General features: G+C 54.5%; 1 protein-coding gene across 2 annotated transcripts in view; it reads left to right on the plus strand.

Annotated features, from left to right (window-relative positions):
- Positions 1 to 21356, plus strand: part of NEURL1 (neuralized E3 ubiquitin protein ligase 1) — an 80282-nt gene that overhangs the window by 42519 nt on the left and 16407 nt on the right. Inside the window, exons 1-3 of one of the 2 annotated variants that reach the window (XM_024734804.1) lie at positions 3179 to 3294; positions 16857 to 17098; positions 17540 to 17861. In XM_024734804.1, the coding sequence (XP_024590572.1) occupies positions 3261 to 3294; positions 16857 to 17098; positions 17540 to 17861 (598 nt within the window). In that variant the 5' untranslated portion in view covers positions 3179 to 3260. Of the gene's footprint in view, positions 1 to 3178; positions 3295 to 16856; positions 17099 to 17539; positions 17862 to 21356 lie in introns of those variants that run through there. The other variant, XM_024734803.1, reaches the window with a different exon arrangement.

Genomic DNA, 21356 nt, shown 5'->3' on the forward strand with positions numbered 1-21356 from the left:
TGAAACGTATCAGGGGTTCCCTATTGCCCTCAGAAAAAAGGCCAGATTCTTCACCCTGCTCTTTGAGGCCCTCCTGGTTTGTCCCTTGCCCCCTTGGCTTGCCCCCAGAAAATTTCCCCAGGCTTCTGCTGCTGTCCCTGCTCCAGACATAAGAACCTTGCTTCCTGAATGGGCTGGGCTCCCTCCAGCCACAGGGCCTTTGCACATGTTATGTTCACTCCCTGGAGCACCCTCCACCCTCACCTACCTCCATAACACAGGGACGTGCCTACTTACCCTCACTATTGCTTTTCAGGAAAGCCTGCCCCGAGCCTGCTTTCTTTCAGAGCACTTTTCTAGAATTGTGATTGTATCTTCCTCACTATACTACTTGATAAATGTCTGTTTCCCTCTGGGCTGTAAGTCCACGAGAGCCAGGGCCTGTCTACTGTCGATCACCATGGTGTCCCCAGTGCATAGCGTGGTGTCTGGCACACAGTAGGTGCTCAATAAATGTTGGTCATGTTGAATTGCTGAGATGCATCCAAAAAGCCAGGGCAAGCAGATAAGGCCACAGCTAGGCTATGGCTGTCCCTGTGTAGGGTAGAGTAAGACAGGGGTTTGGGAGAGGCATAGCTCGGGCTCAAAGGAGAGACAGGCTCCAAGAAAGGGGACTCAGTCTGCACCGGGGGCCCTAGCAGGGCTTCCCAGAAGAGGGGTTCCCAGTGCTGGGTGTAGGTGGGATGACCAGGCTGGCCAAGTGGGAGGGGTTGGTGAGGAAGGGCCTAAGCTGGTGCATTTAAAAGCAGACAGGTTGAGGGGGGTTGACTCTGCTGCTATAGGAACAGCCTCCAGAGCAGCCTCTTTGCCTCAGTTTCCTCATCCGTAAAATGGGCATAAGAATGCAATTGATCTCGTAGGGTTGTTGTGGGGATTGAACAGGTTAATATGTGTAACATGCTTAGAACTGTTTGGCACACAATAAGGCCTTGTGTTTGCCGGACCATTTCTGTGATTATTTACCCCATAAAAAGCGTTTGGGTTATTTCCTCTCGGTGAGGCTTTGACTTAGCCTCCCTGTCCCGGAGGAACTGGGTACGTGTACCACTGAGTGTGTATGTGTGTGTACATGTGGCCACACACAGCCATGAGGAAGCATGTACCTGTAGAAAGGAACCGCGCTGTGTGGAATTGGGTGTCGAAGCTTCTCCCAGAGAGGAGTCTCAGGCAGGCCTCTGTTCTGAGGGGGTGTGGCACTGTGGGCTTGGGGGCTGTCCCACCCCAGGCCTGCCCAGCCTTCTGGCTGGTGACCCTAGGTCTGTCCCGAATGCCCATCCCCCCCCCTGCCCCTCCCCCAGACCCACTCAGGATGACAGCAGCTGCAGGGTACTGAGCCGAGGGCGCGGGGCCCAACACAGCCCTTCACCGTGTGCAGGTCTCTGAGTTCCATCTGGTACAGGACAGCCCCTGCCTTTCCCACGGCTCCTTCGCCAGCCCCACCCCTTTGCCCACTAGCCTTCCCTCCACAGATATCCCTATTTCACTCTTAAACCCTCCCACAACCTGTTTTCTATGAAAGGAGTAAGACTGATTTTTTTTAAAAAAATCATGTATCATATCACTCTCCTCTTTTCTCACTAGTTACTTCTATTGCACTTAGACAAAATCTGAGCTTCCTGCCATGGCCTACAAGATTCTTATTTTCTGGTTCTTGCCCATCTCTCCAAATTCATCTTGTCCCACCCAGATCTTTCCTTGGGAAACTAGATCCCTGGCCCTGGGGACAGGAGCTGGGGCTGAGCCAGGGCCTGGGAGGAGGGAGCTGTCCTGTTCTCCTGGGAGAGCCTCTGATGGGTGATGTCTGGGAGATTGTCTGCTTGAGTCCTGGCTATGCCTCTGACCTGCTGGGTAACCTGAGCATCTCAGGACCTCCACTTTCTTTTCTGTAAAATGGACATAACAGAAGCCGCTGCCACCTGGAATAAAAATCAGACAGTGCACGCAGTGCGTGCTGCACGCCGAGCGCTCAGTACGTGGCGGCCGCTCTCTTGGTGACGCCTTGGGATCCCAGCATGCTTGCCTAGGGCTAGAGGGGCCTGCCGTCCCGCCGCCCTCTGCCCTCTCTGCACCTCTCCCTCTGCGCCGAGTGTGAGGTGTCAGGTTCTGCACCTCGGGATTTCTCCAGAGGCTTTGTGAGTCTGTGGGAGTGAGCGTGTGCTGTGGGTATACACTGTGGGGTGTGGATGTGTAGGTGTGTGTGTTGGTGGGCAGTAGGTGGCTGTGTGCACAGTGGTGAATGCTTTCAAGTGCTCATCAGTCTGTGTTTGCGCATATACCTGTGATGTAGTGTAGACGGGTAGTGAGGTCTGTGTATATTGGTGTGTGTTTTGTACGTCTGTGATTAAAGGAATGGTTTAGTGTGGAGGTAAAAGTGTAGATTCCAGTACCAGACTGCCTGGGTTTGCAGCCCAGCCCTGCCACCTTCTAGGTAGGTAACCTCTTTGTCTGTTTTCTCATCTCATTTCTCAGGTAGTAATAATAATGGTACCTATTGATAATAACCATATGCTGTCCTCATCATTCAGCCTGTGAGGACCAAAGGGGTTAATACTCGTAAAGCACTTGCAGTAGAGCCTGGAAGGAGATAGGAGTGATGTCAGCTCTTTGTTATTAAGCTGCACGAGCCAGATTGTAAGCACCTTGAGGGCAGAGACAAGGTCTGTCTTGCTTACCATGGCATCCTGTCATCTCCCCCAGCGTCTGCATGTAAGTAGGTGCATAATGGCATGTGAATGACTGTAGCCTGGGTGAATGGTGAGGTTGTGTGCGTGTGTGTGTGTGTGTGATGAGGTGTGTGATAGGAAATGTGCATGTGTGAGTCTGTGTGTGTGTCCGTGTGTGTGTCTGCCTGCTCTGGCTGGGGCATCTCCAGTGCTTTCTGGAGCTGGGCTATTTCAGGAAGCCTCCAGTCTCCTCCTCCTTATGTAAATAAACATGACAGATCCCATTGCCTGTACCAGAGCAGGGAGGTGGGGAGGCTCCGGGAGTGGGTGGGAGTTGGGAGGCAGCCGTGAGCGGGGCCAGAGGGGCGTGTGTGCATGTGTGGCCGGCCTTGCGGGCGGCGGGCTGCGTGCGGGAGGGGCAGGCTCGGCCCTGCCATGCCGGCTGCTGCTGGCCACGGAGGAGGGGTGTGGGCAGGAGGAGGGGAGCTGGCCGCCAGGGCGTCTCGGTGACGAGGCCAGCCAGCCAAACGGAGGTGGCCGTGCTACCCGCTGCCCACGATGGGGGGACAGATCACCCGGAGCACCTTTCACGGTAAGACCCTAGCTGATGCCTGAGGGTTTACCCATCCACAGCCTGGGGACCACCTGGGGAGGCTGGGGCCGAAGGGCACTGGGGCTGAGGGCATGGCCATTCCGCCTGCCTCTTCACTCCTTGGTGGGCTCCGGGGCTGTGGGAGGGGGTGCCTTTGGGTGACAGGTACTGGGGTCGGGGGGAAGGCAAGGGGGGCTGGGACAAGCAGGAAGAGAGGTCCTTCCGTGGCAGACAGCAGGAGGTCAGACAGCTGAGTCTCCCCACAGTCTCCTTGTCCTCTTACCTCCCCAGGGTGCTGATCGGCATCCAGGGGGGATGTGAGGTACCAGTGTCCATACTGCCCTCTCCTAGAACTGAGGCAAACCACAGTTAGACAGCTGGGGCGACCTGTTTGTGGGTTCTGGGATGCGGGCCATGGAGGTCAGTGCTGTGCTCCATGATTGAGCCATGGAGAGATGTGTGGGTACACGTGCATATGTAAGTGTGTGTGTGTGTGTGTGTGTGTCTGTCTGTGTTCATGAGTGTGCATTGGAGGTGTCTGTGGGTAGGTACCTGTGCTGGCTTGTGCCTAAGCACACAGGGGTGCAAACCACATTGCCTGACCTCAGTTCTCAAAGCGTGTGCTCTGCCGAGGAGGTCAATGAACTTCTGACTCCTGGGGTTCACATCTGTGCTCAGACAGACCGACAGGCAGGCAGATGAGGCGGTGAAAGGAAGGAGTGCTGGGTGGCCCCTGCTTGCCCCAGCTCCTGTCCGCTCATCTGCCTGGCCCCAGTACTGTGGTCTTGGGAGTAACATGGCCGATGTGGCACCAGACCCAGAAGGGAAGGCCTTCCCAGGGACTTGTTTTGTCATTGCTGGGCCCCCGTAGTTGGGGTTCCTGTGCAAACTGGCTGGCGCTAGGACAGTGTGGGCTGACGCTGGGGGGTCCCTGCCACACTCCCCTGTGTGCCCTCCTCCCCTCCTCAGGCAGGGCATTAGGAGGTGGGGCAGTCTCCGTGCTGGGTTCAGTGGGAACCGGGAAAGGGCCGGGAAGGAAGAAGGGTGGTGGCAGGAGTGAATGGGAAGCTGTGGCCAGGACTGGTGACCAGGTGACTTCCCCTTTCCAGGCCCTGGACTTTGAAAGAGTAATTTCTGATTAAAAAAGAAAAAGACAGGGAAGGAGACATGGGAAGAGCAAATCATTGTCTCTCTTAAAAGGCAATGAATTTTGTCCTGGGCCCAGAGGGCCAAGTGACAGATGGAAGGCCCTGGAAGACACATAATCCGGAGCTGGCCAGAGGCAGTGCCAGTGGCCTGGGCCTTGGCCTGAGACTCAGACTGGGCTGACCTGGGGTGGGGGCACCTCTTTGGGCTCATTGGCTCCAGTGGAGCCTGTTGGCAGAGGGTCTGGAGCCGACTGACATTTTCCACTGGAGTCAGACTTGGGCAGGCCAGTGGCCTGGGAAGGACAGAGAGGCCCTCAGAACAGGCTCAGGACGCAGCACACTGTCCTCCAGCTGCCTTAGAATGCAGGATTCAGAGGGGATTGAGGACCCCAAGACTACCCGAGATGACCTGTGGCCGTCAAGAGCTCATGCTCTGGAGTAGATACACATGGGTGGTAGCAAGGGCAAGTGTCTCCCTGAGCTCGGTTTTCTCATCTGTCAGTGGGGCTAATGATAGTAGCATCCTCGTAGAAGTATTGTGAGGAGTACAGGAGACCATGTGAATAAGGACTTAACACAGGGGAAAGCTAAAGCGGAGAGGCATTCTGAGGCCAGGGTCCTATTCCTTCCTCTCCCACGGGGACAGGAGGATAGCCTGGGGTGCACTGAGAACTCCAGGAGTTGGGCCATTGGGTGAGTGCTAATCAAATGCCCCATCTGCCTTGGCTTCCAACCGCTTACCTGGACCACCTTCCTCAGCCTGGGTCCCCTGGAAGCTGGCCCTGGCCCTGGCCCCGGCCTCAGCCTGCCATCAACACTAACAGGCGGTGGGAGTTGGGAGTTGTGGCGAGGGGGTGTTTGCCTGTGCCCACATGGCCCCTTAGCCAGGACCCTGCATGCGTGTCCACACGTGTCCTCACCCATGTCCGTACCTACATGTCCCCACACCTGTCCACTGGCTGCCCCGGTGGCTTTGGTTTCACCCCCTTCTGGGAGGGGAGTTGGGGGGAGTGGGAGATGCAGGGGGTTCACTCCTTCCTAGGGGTGCTCTCAGCAGCCTGACTCCTGAGGACATAGTTACATGGCTCCTGCTGGTATTTTCACATGAGCCTTGGGGGTCTGATTTGGCTCGAGCTGAAGATTTTGGGTTGCCGATTACAGTGAGAGGTGAGGGGTTGTGTGGGCGTATCTAGTTGTGTGTTTGTGGGCGTGTCCTGGCTGTTTATGTTTCTGTGTATACCCGCGTAATGTGTAACTATCTGTGCCATATTTAAGAGACTGAATATTTTGTGTCTGCGTTTCCATGTGTGAGCAGCCACAGTATTTCACATTTGTGAAACTCTGTTATTCTGTAGAGGTCAGTGTTTCTGCGCGAGTTGTGTGTGTGTGTGTGTGTGTGTGTGTGCGCGCGCACGCTGGTGGTGAGGAGTCCGGCTCCTCTGGGACCAGCCTGGCAGGGGACCCTTGGGAGAGATGAATTCTCATTTGGAAAATGGTTTCAGCAGTTACATGCTTGATCTTTTTCATCAGGCAGATTTCCAGAGCTGCTCCCCGTCTTCAGGGCAGGATGGGGGTGGGGAGAGCACAGAGCGAGGCAGCCCCGATCCTGGGAAGCCCCCCTCCCCTCTCCTTCCCAACCCTCCCCTCCTCTTCCCTGCCCTCCTCCTTTACTTTCTTTAAGGCTCCTCCCCCCGCCTCAGGGCAAGGGATGGGCCATTGCTGAGGGGCTGATATGCGGATGACACACACACACACACACACACACGTGCCCAGACATACATGTCACCCCCAGGTCTCTGGACCCACAAATCCCAGTTGCTGGGGTGTAGGGACCTGAGAGATTGGTTCCCACTGTCCTTTTACAGAAGGGGATGCTGTGGCTCGGAAGGGGAAATGGCTGACTGAGGTTGCGTAGTTAGCGGCTCAGAGGGAATCCAGACCTCATCCCTTCGGCAGCTAACTCCCTGCTTCCCCTCCCTGGGTTCCTAATTCTCACTCAGGCAGCAGGGGACAGGCCAGCACATGGACTTGGGAGATCTGGGATTAGCACAGAAGGAGCCTCCTCTCTCCCGGCAGCAGCTCTGGAGTTTTAGGCCAAGGTGAGCTCCCCAGAGCCTGGCAGGTGTGTCTTGAACATATGTGACACACACACACACACACACCCTACTTGTGCCTGGAGGCTCCAGAGGCAGTGGGGAGGGAGGAATCAGGTTGATCCATCTGTGTTCTCTTCATCCAGCCCAGTGTCTGGCACCCCGTGGCACCCAGCAGATGCTTGGTCAGTGAGTAAGAGGGAAGAGTGTGGGGCACGGGCCCCGGGCTGCTGGACCACATCGCAGTTGGAGCTGCAGGTGGCCTGGGGGGGTGCCGATGGGGCGGAAGATGTGAGCCCTGAGCTGGGTGACAGGCCAGGTAGGGCTGGAGAGGGAGTGGGACGCGTGTTCTTGGTGAGAGTTTGAATCCTGTTCTGCTCTTACTGGCTGTGTGACTTGGGGTCAGTGCCTTTATTTGTCTGGGTCTCAGTGTCCACTTTCATAAATTGGGGGTGGGAGGGTTTACCTGGAAGGGCTGTAGAGAGAGTAAGTGAGCTAACTGGCATAAAGGGCAGCCCGCCTGGTACACAGCAAGCACTCTGTAAACGGATGTGAAGGTTTCCCCGAAGGGCCCTCCAGGCCCGTGTGTGCTCGTAAGTGTGTACACACAAGTGCCTGTCTGCCTTTAAGGGCCAAGACTGCATCTTCTGTCTCCTCCAGCCCTGGCAGGCCCCCGGGACAGAGCGTCCCCTGGGTGCTGTGTCCACATTAGGTGCACACCCACTTGTGTATATGCACACGTGTGCACGTGAGTGAGTGTGGATTTGTGTCAGGGGAACTGAGGGTGATGGTCTGCGTGGTGTGTGGATTTATGTGACTGAGCCATGCTCCCCCTCATTCTCTCAGGCCTGGCTTGGGGACTTGGGGGGGTGGGGGGCGCTGGGAAGACAGGGACCAGGAGGCGAACTCAGAATGGTTATCATCTGGAATCCCCTTCTGGAACCTTGGGGTGGGATAGGGGAGTAGTAGGAGGAGGGCTGGTCCCCTCCCTGAAGTGAAGATATTGGGAGACGCACCTCTATGCACATCTGGTTGCTGGAAACGTCAGAGCCTGGGATGCCGTGGAGTGAATGAGAGCAGGAGGCTCCATGTGGAGATTAACTTGGCCGTGAGGGTGCCCCTCCTGCCCACTCCCTGCCACTCTCCTTTGCCCACCTCGTCACTGTGGATTCATTCGGTCTTCCAGGGACCAGCAGGACCTGCTGTACGCGTAGCTGAGCTCTCTGGGGCAGATGACTGGGTGCTAACGTGGCCCCTAACCCTCAATGACAAAGGCATGTTCATGGGGGCTGCAGAGGTCATGGAGAAACTGACCAGGGTGGAGTGGAGCGTTCATGTAGGGCAGAGGGGACCGAGCATGCTGGCCAGCTAGCTGTGGCCCAGTGAGGATGGCTGCACAGCCAGACAGATCTGAGTTCAGAGCCCAGCTCCACCACTTACTAACTGTGTGACCCTGGGCAAGTTATTACCTCTCAGAGCCTCTGTGTCCTTATCTATAAGACGGAACTAAGTGATCTGTACTGCTGCATAACAAAATACCCCAAAAGTTAGTGGCTTAAAACAGCAAGCAAACAAACATTTAATTATCTCACATTTTCTGTGGGTCAGGAATCTTGACACGGTTTAGTTAGGTGCCTCCAGCTTAATGTCCCTTGTGAAGTTACGGTCAAGCTGTTGGCTGGGGCTGCAGGCTCATCTGAAGGCTTGCCTGGAGGCGGAGCCACATCCAGGCTCACTCACACGGTGACTGGTGGTCCCCGGTCCCTCCCACGTGGGCCTCTCCACAGGGCTACCTTACATGGCTGGCTTCCCCAGAGGGAGTGACCTGAGAGAGGTAAGAGAAAGTAACCAAGAGAGAGGCCAAAGGGTTTTTTTTTTAAATTAATTAACTACTTTTATTTATTTTTGTCTGTGTTGGGTCTTCATTGCCGTGCACGGGCTTTCTCTAGTTGCGGCGAGCTGGGGCTACTCTTTGTCACGGTGTGTGGGCTTCTCATTGTCGTGGCTTCTCTTGTTGTGAAGCACAGGCTCTAGGCGCGTGGGCTTCAGTAGTTGTGGCACGTGGGCTCACTAGTTGTGGTTTGCGGGCTCTAGAGCTCAGGCTCAGTAGTTGTGGTGCACGGGCTTAGTTGCTCCGCGGCATGTGGGATCTTCCTGGACCAGGGATCGAACCCATGTCCCCTGCATTGGCAGGAGGATTCTTAACCATTGTACCACCAGGGAAGCCCAGGCCAAAGGTTTTTTATAACCCAGTCTTGGGAGTCCCGTCCCATTACTTCAGCTGTTAGAAGCTAGTTTCTAGGTCCACTCCACACCCAAGGGGAGAAGATTACAAATGGGCTTACAGGATTACAGGGGACTGCTAGGAGGTGGAGGTGGGGATCACTGGGGCATCTTCGAGGCTGCTTCCTACAGATCCCTAACTTTCAGGGCTTGGGAGAATGAGACAAGGTTGTACAAGAAAGGAATCAGGTGCCTGATATAGGAAAAAAAACCCTCGCGATTTTTCTCCTTCTTCCTGCAGGCAAGTGGGGAGTGCTGGAAGGTTCTGGAGCAGGCAGGGCTGTAGTCAGACATGGAGTGTGGAATCTTGGTGCTGGGCAGTGAAGGAAGCTGTCCCTTTGGTCCCCTCTTTCTCTAATTTCTCCACAGGACACCAGAAAGGGCAAGGCACCAAGTAGGTGCTCCTTGGACACTTGCCAGTTATCAGTGGATTGAAGAACTGAACAGTAGCAGTTCAGTCAGTGGCTTTTATTGAGCACCTACTGTGTGCTCTGAGCTAGGCCCTGGGGAAACAGCAGTAAAAAAAAAAGACAATGGTCTCTGCCCTCGGGAGGCTCACAGCCCATCAGGGAGACAAGCAAATAACCCTGAAGCCTTTCCTAGCCGGAGAGCTGCACCACAGAGCACAGAAAATGGTCTGAGTGACTCGACCTCTACCAAGGATGGCACATGCCCAGAACCATTCTGGGTGTGAAGAGGACAAGTCAGTGCATTACATATAGTGGGTGCTTCAAGGCATTTGGGCTTAATTCTGTGGAGGATCCGGAGTTGAGAAAGGCTGCTTGGGTGATGGATGCTCTCTTAGGGGCATATGGGATCCTTGGACTTGGTCTGGGGATCAGAGAGACTTCTGGGAGAAAGGGGGCTTTAAAATCAAGGTCTGAAGGAAGAGTGAGAGAAAGGCAGGTTTATAGGTGGGAAGGAGGAAGGAATGGTTCCCAGCAGAGAAAGGGGCTTGGGCCAGCCCTTGAGGCTAGAGGCAGGTGAGGGAGGTGGGCCCCTTGAGGGGGAACCCAGAGAAATTCACATCTGTGTAGTTTTACTTTCATCTCACTCAGGGCCCTCCCCCACCTGCTCTCCCGCATCTCCCGAGCTTTTCCCCCAGAGGGAGCCCTGTTCAGTGACTGTGTGTAAACTAGCCCCAAGTCAGGACCACCCTGGCAATCTGGGATTAGGGCGTTTGGGATAAATTAAAATAGAAGTGTCTGGCCTCCCACTGGGCGTAAATGAACAGATCTTTTCCTGTGGTGGTGGTTGTTGCTTTTATAAGAAATAATAAGACCTTATGTTGGAATCAGGTGTTAAAGTCTGAAACATTCTTTCACACCTGTGAACTCACTGGGTTCTCACAATGGCCTGGAGAGGTGGGCAGGGCAGCTATGATGACCCTGTTTTACAAAGAAAAAAATTAAGGTCCAGAGAGGTGAAGCACCTTGCCCAGAGTCACACAGCAAGTCTGTGGCATGGCCGGGTTTTGAAACCACGGTCTCCTGCCTCCAGGGCTCGTGCTCTTTGCCCTATCTGGTACTGTCCAGAAAGTGAGGTAAGCCTCCCTCATTGGAGATGCAAATGATCGTGTCAGCACTGGTATTCAGGTCCACAGGCTCAGAACATAGTGGGATCCTGAACATAGTGGGATCCAGCTGGGCCTTGAAAGATGGGTGGGATTTGGAGAGGTGTGGGTGGGGCAGGGAGAGAAGATATGCAGGGCAGGGGAAATAGCTTGAGCAAAGGTGTAGGAGAGTACAGATTGATGTCAATTGCAACAACAATAATATAATTATTAGCAACTATTATTAATAATAGAATTATTAATAACTATGATTATAGCAGCTACTTACTAGATTCGTTTTAAATACAGCATCTCTTTAATTCTTGCAAGAATACCAGGAAGGTCTGCCATGGTCCCTATTTTACAGATGAGAAAAACGGGGTCTCAGAGTTGGGTTTGGAGGCAGCAGGCCTGGGTTCACATCTGGGCTCTTTACTCTGGCTGGGTGACCTTGGTGAGTAACTTCACTTCTGAGGACCTGTGTCATTGGGGGTGTAATGAAGACACTGCCTGTCCAGCCACACAGAGGTTGGTTATTGTCATCTCAACAGAGCCTGGGTACCCGGGGCTCTGCCAGGCTGGTTCTGGGGCAGGGTGTGGACGGGGGCATTAGGAAGGTCACTCCGGAGGCTACATTGTATCTTGGCATCTCTGCCTGGGACCCCACTGAGAGGCAGGAATGTGGTCCGGAGCTGGCTGAGGGTCACCCGGAGGGCTGGCCAGGCTTGTGTCTGGCAGCTCATAAATGCCCAGGAGGAATGGGCTGCCGGGGTGGGGTGGGGGAGCTTCCAGTGTGTCAGCAGCAGCCTCGCCTGACGGGGTGCTGCCGCGGTGGCTCCCGAAACGCCTGTAAACCTGCCACTAAGGGGAGCCTCCCTGGGAGCTCTGCTGGGAGCAGACAGCGCGAGTGGGGCTCCACCCAGGACCGCTGGCCACTGGGAGGGCAGTTGTGCAGCTCACAGGCCCAGCGTCTTCAGGCCCTTTGCTGTGGCTGCTCCCCTGGCTGGGACGGGCCAACACCTCCTCCACACAGCCTTTCCCCACTATGCCCGCCATCTTGGGCTCCTGGGGAAAATGAGCTCTAGTGTTAGCTTCTGAGTAGGGCAAAGGACCCTGGATGTGGCTTTGGAAGATCAGGGTTCAGGTCCCAGCTCTGCCACTTAACTGCTGTGTGACCTCAGGCAAGTTGGTTAACCAGTCTGAATTGCAGCTCATTCATCCATAGAATGGGGCTTTTAAGGGGTCACAGTGTATGTTAAAGTATAGGGAGGGAGCCCTGCCCCCAGCTGTCCCTCTGGCCCTTGGCATCAGAGCTGTGCTCAGGATTAATTCTCATTTTGCTTTCTCTCCTTCCTCACCCAGGATCATAATACCAGCTGAGATGGAGGAGGGAGGTAGCAGAAGCAGGGACACCAGGGGTTCGGGAGGGGGTGATCACCCTGGTCAGGGCTGCCACGCTGGATACCTGTGAAGGTTGTATTTCTTATTGTAGCCCAAGAGAATGGCGCCCCCTGGAGGCATGTAGGGCAGAGCCTACGTGGCTGTACGTGGCGGCCCTGGCCCTTGTTCAAAGAGGAGTGATGAAGACTGGGCTAGGGCCACGGCGGTGGGGAGGACAGGAGGGTGCGGGGCCCAGGGATGTTTATTTCAGAGGTGGAATTGGCAGGTTGGATGCGGGGCGCTCGGACTCCACTGGGGCCTGGGAACGTGGTGGGGCTGGCGGGTTACGGTCAGGAATTCAACAGTGGCCTGGTGAGCAGCAAGTGACCGTGGTCCGTGGGCAGGAGATGCCCAGCAAGTCACGTCGCTCCCACAGAGGTGTGGTTCAGTGGGTAGAGACCACACTGGTCTCTGTGGGCAGGAAGAGGCCGGCACAGGACTTAACAGGCCCAGGAATCAGTGAAGCTGCTTTGCAGCTGCCAGAGTGCTCTCTTCAGACCCACAGGGGACAGGGAACAGCACAGCCACTTCACTGAAGTGGAGGGAACTTAAGGCTGAGAGTGGCAGCCCCGACCAGGCTTTGGGGTCTCCCGTCAGATGGGCCAATCCTAGGATCTGCCTGTGGTGGGATGCTGGGGGCTGTGGGTCAGAGATTCCAGCCCCGCTTTCCTCCCATCTTCGTAAAGACCTGGTTTGTTAGTCATTGTTGCTGCTAACATTCACCCTTTTCAAGTGTATATTTTGGTGAGTTTTGATAAATGTATAATTTGTATAACCACTACCACAATTACGGTATAGAACATTTCTGTCGCCATAAAAACATCTTTGTGTTGCTTTCCTCTTCCCCAAACTCCGATACCCACTGGTCTTTCTGTGTCTGCACTTCTGCCTTTTCCAGACTGTCACACAAATGCAGTCAGACTGTATGTAGCCTTTTGCGTCTGGCTTCCTTCACTTAACATGCTTTTGAGGTTCCTTCTTGTTGTGTCGTAGTTCTGTTCATTTGTTGCAGAGTAGTAGTGATCGTGTGGATGTGCCGTGTTTTATTTATCCATTCGTCAGTTGGAGGGCATTTGAGTTGTTTCCAGTTTGGGTTATTTTGAATAAAGTTGCTGTCCATTTGCGTACAGGTCATCGTACAGATGTCTTCATTTCTCTTGGGTAAGTGCCCACGAGCGTGATTGCTAGGTCATACGGTAGGTGTTTAACTTATAAGGAGCTGCCAAGTCCTTTTCCACGTTGGCTGCACCATTCTGCATCCTATCAGTGATGGATGAGGGCTGTGTATGAAAACACGGTTTGCAGTTCCTTGTCTGGCGGCATACACACCTGTAGTGTGGAGGCAACATAATAGAATGCCAGGTATCCCCCTGTGTGGGACACGGATGAACATGTTTTTCATGTTTTATCAGTTATGACCATATTTAAAAAGTGTATCCAAACCCATGCTTTCTTGGCTGTTAATGCTGAATAGCTAAGACCCTGGCCCTGCAGTCAGATTGCCTGGGTTTGGCTCCGAAAGCCCCATCCTGCTGGCTGTGTGACCTTGGGCAAGCCGCTCAATCTCTCTGAGGCTGATTCATCGTCAGGTAAATGGGCTTATACTGTCCCTCCTACCTCATCAGTTTGCTGTGAGGGTGAAACCAGTAAGTATATGTAAAACTCTCAGTTCAAAGCCTGGCACGTGTTAGCCCTTGATGAATGGCTGCATTATTATTAGATGTAGGGCCCATATGTAGTAGATGTGTGTTCTGTGTGTGCCTTGTGCATCCATGTGTATATGAGTACATGTGTGCATGCACTACATGTGTAAATGTGCGATTCCTGGTCTAATGGGTAAAGGCAGGAATAAGTCTCTTTCCCTCCTCTGTCTCCTAGGTTCTGGGTTACCCTCACGTGCTCACAGGTGTATGTGGGTACCTGTGAGCATGCCTTTTTCTGAGGTCACTTGTCTGGGTACACACTGTACCCCCAGGGACCAAGGTTCCCCCATTCCCATTCTCTGTCTGTTCAGCTGTCAGCCAGGGAGGCTGGGCCTGTGCTGCCCTCGCCCACGCAGTACCCTCCCTGTGGGTGGGAGGCCCCGGGGAATGGTCCTTCCAGGGCCTGGGTCTCTGGTCCCTGGGTGTCTTCACCATATTTGTCCTGAACCAGTGTTTCCTGGATCTCTATCCAGGGCACCGGGATCCCAACTGGGATAGGCAGGAAGGAGAGGAAGTGTTTTGAAGGAAGCTGAGGCCCTGCAGTTCGTCCATGGATTCTGAGCGGAGGCTGCAGCGGGGGCCCCATAGGAGAGGCTCTCATCAGCTGCTGGGCTCAGCAAGTTTAAAAACTGCTTTATTGAAATATAATTGACACACACTAAACCACAGGTGTTTAAGGTGTATGACTGGATAGGTTTTGACATATGCACATAACAATGAAGCCATCACCACAATCAAGATGGTGAACACATCTGTCACCTCTCACCCCAAGTATTCCCTCCTGCCCCTACCATCCCCAGGTCCACCAGTCTGCTTATTATCACTCTAGCTTAGTTTCTGTTTTATAGAATCGGTACCAGTGGGACAGAGTGGAAGGAGAGGAAGGGTTTTAAAGGGGTGGGAGCCCTGCAGTTGCTCTGTGGGCTGTGTCTGCATTTTTTTTTTAAAAACTGGCTTCTCTCGGCGTGATGATTTTGTAATTCATCCGTGTTGCTGCTACTGTCAGTAGTTCTTTCCTTTTTCACTGCTGAGTAGTATTCTGTTGTATACGTACCACATTTGTTATCCATTCACCCAGCAGGTATTTCTTCTTTTATGCTTTCATTTCTGCGTATGTACACAGCCCTAAACAGTGTGTGATGTTACCTTTCACCAATGGTATTTTTTGAAAGCAAGAGGCAAGCTCTTTCTGAGACTGGCCTGAGCCCAGTGGGTACCTCTTCTAGGTGGGGCACCTATATCCAGTGCCACACGTTGCTCTCACCTCAACTGTCCTCTTCCATGGAATGACCTCCCCTGCTCTGTGCTATTCAGGGGTCATTCAGCTTCTTCGGGTGGCCTTCCCAGACTGTCTGGGTCTCCTCTGAGCAATTCCAGCCTTCACTGCTGGGTGGCTTTCAAAGCCCTTGAGCACCATTCTTGGTTCCTTAGTGAGAGCAAGGTGAGCCCCGCCTTGTGCCACCCTCAACTCGTGGGCCTGGCATGCAGGAAGCAACTCCAGAGAGGCCAGGAGGCTGATGCTCAGGGTATCTGGCTGGCTCTGGACTGTGGATGCTGGTGTCTGGGGCCCTTTGGGAAGGAGGAAGCAAAGATGCAAACCAGTGCAAATACTGGACCAAAGTCTGGCCTTCCCACCTCCTGGGATTCTCCCCTCCTTCTCTCCTCCCTGCCTGTCTTTCATCCCCTTCCTGGAAACCCCTCCCCTCTCTTTAGGGTGGGGAAGGCCTCTGGGCTAACCAGGCTTTCTGTATTATTAAATTCTTGCCTTGGAGGGACCAAAATTTGAAACATCCCAGATGGCCTCAGTCACATTCTGCGGTTTTCTACGTCCCCACCCCATCTTCCCCATCCTCTGTGTCTCTTCTCAAGATGACCGGATGGGCAGGAGCTGCCCTTCCTGATGGATGAGACACAGATCTTGGGGAAGGAATGAACCCCCCCACCCCGAGCCCCCAGCTGCCAAGGCTGTGCATTAATGCTACCAATGCTGCTGATACATGGCTTAGAGTCACGGAGTGGAGGCCACTTATTGTGCCAGAGAGGGGAAGTGACTTCCCCAAGGTCACATGGCCAGTTAGTGACAGACACAAGCCACCTGGCACCACATCCCATGTTCTTTCCTCTCTCTGCCCTGTCTCCTGGATGCCAACCTCACATGTTTGTAAAGTGCCTTATGAACTGAGCCCTGCTTATGGAAGAAAGCACAGTGCCTCCCTGGCTAGGGGTTCTTGAAGCAGATCCGAGTTCCTAGGAAGCCTGGGCGAAAAGGCCTGCCTGTGTTCAAGATGTTGTGGGCATGGGCAGTGTAAAGCAGGAAGGCAGCCTGGGGAGGAGGGGGGAGGGGGGAGGGAGGAGATGGGCATGCTCCTGGGGCTGACGCTGCAGAGGCTGCCTCACCCACCTTTCTGGTCTCCAGTGCCAGCGCCATGGTCAAGTGTTCACTGCAGCCCAGCCTTGTCAGTCCAGCTCCAGAGCCTTCTCCTCCTCCCCTCCTCCAGGAGGCCTTCCTGGGAAGTGACCTACCTTTTGATGCATATTACTGTCTGCCATTTGTATTGCAGTTTCTGTCCCTATCTTATCTCCCTTCCTGGACTGTTGGCTGCTTGAGGACAGGATCCATGTATGTTTCATGCCTTATCTTCAGTGCCTAGGACAGGGCTTGGTATTCAGTAGATACATGATGAATATTTGTTGCGTAAAATACATGGTGGTGGTAGTGACGGTGAATGGTGTTGGATGTTGGTTGTAAATGGTGGCTTGTCACAATGCTAGAGGGTGGAAAGTGAATGGTGGTAAATACTGGTGAGCAGTCGGTGGTAGTTGGTGGTGGTCTGTGACGGATGGGGGTAGATGGTGGTGGTGGGAGGTGACAGGTGAAGGGTGGGGCGGATGGTGGTGGGAGGTGATGAGTGAAGGGTGGGAGTAGATGGTGGTGGTGGAAGGTGACAGGTGAAGGGTGGGGCGGATGGTGGTGGGAGGTGATGAGTGAAGGGTGGGAGTAGATGGTGGTGGTGGAAGGTGACAGGTGAAGGGTGGGGCGGATGGTGGTGGGAGGTGATGAGTGAAGGGTGGGGGCAGATGGTGGGGGGAGACGGGTGAAGGGTGGGAGTGGATGGTGGTGGGTAATAAATGGTGGTAGGTTGTGAAGTGGGAAATAGCAGTAGATGGTAGCAGGAGAAGGAAGGTGGCAAAAAGTGGCAGTGGTGCTAAGGGGCCAAGATGGTGGAAATCCTGGGCAGTGATGACTTCTGCTTATGCCCCAGCCCTCTGCCCTTCCCTAGGGGACCCTGGTCCAGCTCTTGGACTGTCAAATTCTCTGACGCTGTGACTCGTTCCTTTGCAGACTCCATCGGGGGCCCCTTCCCTGTCACCTCTCACCGATGCCACCACAAGCAGAAGTACTGCCCACCAGTGCTGCCCGGTGGGGGGCTCCCGGCCACGCCACTGCTCTTCCACCCACATACCAAGGGCTCCCAGATCCTCATGGACCTCAGCCACAAGGCCGTCAAGAGGCAGGCCAGCTTCTGCAATGCCATCACCTTCAGTAACCGCCCGGTCCTCATCTATGAGCAAGTCAGGCTGAAGGTGGGGCCTCCCTCCCTGTTCCCGTCACTGCGTCCCCCTGGGGCCTCTGGACGTTCCTGCCAGACACTGCCTTCTGCTCACAGCTATCACTACCCCCTGCCCCTTCTCTTTCCTCCCTACCGCACTTCTACCCTTCTTCATCCCTCCTCTTTCTCTCTCCTCCTCCTTACTCCTTTCTCAACCTTCCCTGCATGACGGAGAAGGAACAGGAGAGGGGAGCGGTCATGGGGAGGTGATGGGAGATGATGGTGGGAGGTGAGAACTAGCTCTCACTCAACTGGTGGGGGCTCCTGGGGGAGGGAGAGGGGCCCAAATAGCGGGTGAGCTGGGCGGTGTGACTCCCCATAGGAGTCTGTCTGGGGGTGGACTGCAGAGAAGGGCACAGCCCCTTCCCCTTGGGCTCACTGATGGTGTGTCTGAGGCCAACCCCCTGCCGCCCAGATCACCAAGAAGCAGTGCTGCTGGAGCGGGGCGCTGCGGCTAGGCTTCACGAGCAAGGACCCGTCCCGTATCCATCCTGACTCACTGCCCAAGTACGCCTGCCCCGACCTGGTGTCCCAGAGCGGCTTCTGGGCCAAGGCGCTGCCCGAGGAGTTTGCCAACGAGGGCAACATCATCGCCTTCTGGGTGGACAAGAAGGGCCGTGTTTTCTACCGCATCAACGACTCGGCCGCCATGCTCTTCTTCAATGGGGTCCGCACAGCCGACCCGCTCTGGGCCCTGGTGGACGTCTATGGCCTCACGCGGGGCGTCCAGCTACTTGGTGAGTGCCCTCTCCCTCTGGCCCCTTAGGTGCAGGGCACACTTCTGGTGCCGTGGCTGACTTGACTTGGTTCTATCAGGCACGGGGCTCCCTCCCCCACTGGTAGCAGCCCTGGGGCTGACTGGGCACTGGGACAGCTCTGGGAGCCTTGATGTGAACTGCAGAGCATCCCTTCTTCCAGGCCCACAGCTGTGGCAAGTGGAGCCTGGCGAGATTTCTGCCCTCCGTGGTCCCTCAGGTTGTGCCTTTGAGCCGTGTGCGACCTTCATGATCATGTATGGCAGCCTCAAAGACCCCCTCACCCCCAGGAAGTAATTAATATTAATCATCATAACGATAGTTTACAGAGCACTTACTGTGTGCCAGGCACTTTGTTATTGCCGTTCTCGTAGCAACCCTGGGAGGCAGACTCCCTCACTGGGCCCGTGGAGGTGAGCCTCAAGCTCAGGGAAGTTGTCGTTGGCCCTAGGAGGCACTGCAGGCTCAGCCCCAGGTGAGGCCTGGCCCCTGGGCTCTGCAGCCTTCCAGGAGGTCCAACCCCACCTTAGTCCTTTTTGCAGGGATATGGGTGAAAGGGGCAGGAGGGGACAGCAGAAGGCACGAGGGGGGCTAAGACTCTTCTGGCTGCTTCTGGGCCCCCAGTGTGAGTAAGGCTACTACAGGGGAGTGAGAGGGCAGACATCCTGTGGGAGGTGAGGAGGAGGGACATTAGAAAGTATTCTAGGGCTGCTAAAGTACCAGGCTTCCTGGCAAGGGCACACACAGACCCTAAAATGCCAGGGCTGGAAGGGGCCTCAGAGTCTCCGACTTCCTTGGGTCTCACAGCGAGTTGGTGGCTGAGGTGGGGCTGGAACCCAGCTCACCTGACTCCCAGTCCAGGAATCCCACCTTGCTGCACTTGAGCACGTGTAGGCAAGTGTGTGTGCATGTGCGTGAGCACACATAGACTGGGTACAGGTCAACCCATGGGCAGATTGGCTGTGTCTCCAGGAGGATCCTGGATGAACCTCAGATTTTCCATCTGTAAAATGGGTTGGTAGGAAAATTCAATCCAACTAAAGAGGCTATGAGTAAAGTGCCCAGCATAGTCCTGGGTACCAAGTCGATGCTCAAGCCAATGTTTGCTCTCCCCATCTCCCATCCCTGCCCCACATCCCTGCAGAGAAAACTGCCATGGAGGTGGTGGAAAAACGTTTTTTCTTTTTGTCCTTTCTGACTTCAGAGCCTAGAAACAGTGAAGCTCTTTTTTTTCAGAACACTTTTATTTGAGTAAAAAGATAGTTAAAAAGAAAAAAGACTGTGAAAGTAAAAACAAAGAAATGAGTAATCGTTAGAAGTCTTTCTGTGTGAAGGAGGGATCCGTGTCTTACCCAGCTAGTTTCCTCTCCAGGGTGGAATCTTGTGCCTGGTGTGTACAGGACCCTGAGGAATATTTGCAGTGTGGGTAGGGGAGAGTGGTGGGATGGATGTTAGATGAAGGAAAGGGTTGGGGGCGTGGCCGAGGTAGACCCAGCCCCACTCACAGACAGCCTCAGGCTCACTGGGAGACAAAGCAAACACTCCAGAACAATCAGGGCATAACCCAAGAGACAACAGTTAATCGCTGAACACTGTGGTCGTAGGATCTGATCCATTTGCCAAGATGGTTTCCATCCAGTTATCTCATTTCACCTCTCAGCAGCTGGCCCTGGAGGGAGTGATTATTATCCCCATTTGTCAGGGAGAAAATTGAGGCCCATGGAAGGTCTGTCCTGTCCGTGTATGGGTGTGGCAGAGCTGGGACTTGAACTGGGTGTTCTGATGCCAAAAGTAGTACCTTTCGCATTACCTGCCCCCTCCCCATCCGGCCCCCCCCACCACCAGCAGCCGCGGTGGGTTTAAGCAGGAAGTCAGAGGAGGCTGAAGTCAGTGTGGGAGGATGGAGTCTAGGAAGGCTTCTTGGTGGAGGAGGCTTAGGCTGGGCCTATAAGTTCCAGGAGGGTTGGGATGGGGGTGAGGATGAACGGGACATACTGGGTGAGATGGGGCTTCCAAATCTCAGGGGCTGAGGGAGGGGCTTGGAGAGTAATCTTGAAGGGCCCCACCCTGGGGCAGAGCCCAGGCATTGACCTGGCCCAGCCTCTTTGACTATAAATGGGTTTTCACGCAGTATTTTCAGTTGCATTTGGATTTCCTGTCAGCCTCCTCTCTGTATACCCAATGAGGCCAAGGCCCCAGCTGATTCCCGTCACAGCTGTAAATCACCATAATCCCTGGGCATTTTAAAACACTGATTATGGCCCCTAAAATGAATTAGCAGATTAAAATAGCTCCTCGATTTGCTCTTCCTAAATTGACTTTTTTTGTGAAGAAAGGAGAGACGCACCCAAGTTATCTTCGGAGGTGGGCCTGCTGCTCTATGCTCTCATTCCGTGCCCCTGCCCCCGGGACACACCTGCTGCCCTGTATAGTCTCAGGGTCCATTTCCCTCCCTCTCCTCCCCACTTCTCATCTCCCCCTCTCTCCTTACCTGCCACGTCACTGCACCTGTGTCTTTCTGGGCCTCTCTCTCCCTCCACCCAGATCCCGCCGGCTCCTCTGCTTTCCCTCATCTTCCTCCTCAGCTGAGTTTCTCCTCTGAAGAAGTCACTCTCTGTCTTGGGGGCTCTGAGGATGGGCCTGTCTTTCCTGGGGTGATTGTCCCCCAAAACCGTGGCTCATCTTTAGAGATTACCTGCCAGAGGCCTGCCCCCTCCCCTCTTGCCTCCACCTGGAACCTGTGGCCAAAGCCCTCCAAGCTCCTCAGCCCAGAGACATCCTGGGCTCTCTGGCACATAGTAGGTCCACAAGTCAGGCCATGGACAGATTGGCTGTCTTCCCGCCACAGAGTGGAGGTAGGGGCTGATGTCTCTCCCTGATTGACACCTCCAGGTGGGGTCCCCATCCCCGCCCCCCACTGCCCTAACCATCACCTAGGCCCCCTGATGCCCGTGCCATGGCCCCAGCAGACCTGCTTCAGGCCTTCCAGGCTCCCTGTTATGTTGGAGTTCACAGCAGATCACCCTCTTCCCTCCGGGCACCCTGGCCCAAGCCCAGGCTGGTATCTCCAAGAATAACAGCTTCCTACCTCCAGGAAGAAGGACCTAAAAAAAAAAGAAGGACCTGCCAGCAACTAAATAAATACAAGTTTTATGGGGTGATTAGTACTTGGAGAGATAAGTTCCTATCCCAGTTTTCAAGGTCTCCCTCCTCCTCTCAGAAGTGTTGGTTCAGGAAGAGCAGCTGTGGATCCTGGCAGAAAGCTGGTGAGCCAGGAATCCATTTGTAGGGTGTTCCTGCGCACCCCGCTGTGCCCACCACAGCCTAGGTGCTGTGCAGGGGTCGGAGGAGACACTAGAATTGGAAACCCAGCCCCTCTCCTTAAAGAGTGTTTATACTGGGGGACATGCCATATGACTGCTCTGAGGTGACCTAAATCCAATACTGCAAAAAAGTGTGGCTGAAGAATAAAACTGG

The sequence above is a fragment of the Neophocaena asiaeorientalis genome, unplaced genomic scaffold (genome assembly GCF_003031525.2).
Source record: "Neophocaena asiaeorientalis asiaeorientalis breed wild unplaced genomic scaffold, Neophocaena_asiaeorientalis_V1.1 scaffold240, whole genome shotgun sequence".
Classification (NCBI taxonomy): domain Eukaryota; kingdom Metazoa; phylum Chordata; class Mammalia; order Artiodactyla; family Phocoenidae; genus Neophocaena; species Neophocaena asiaeorientalis.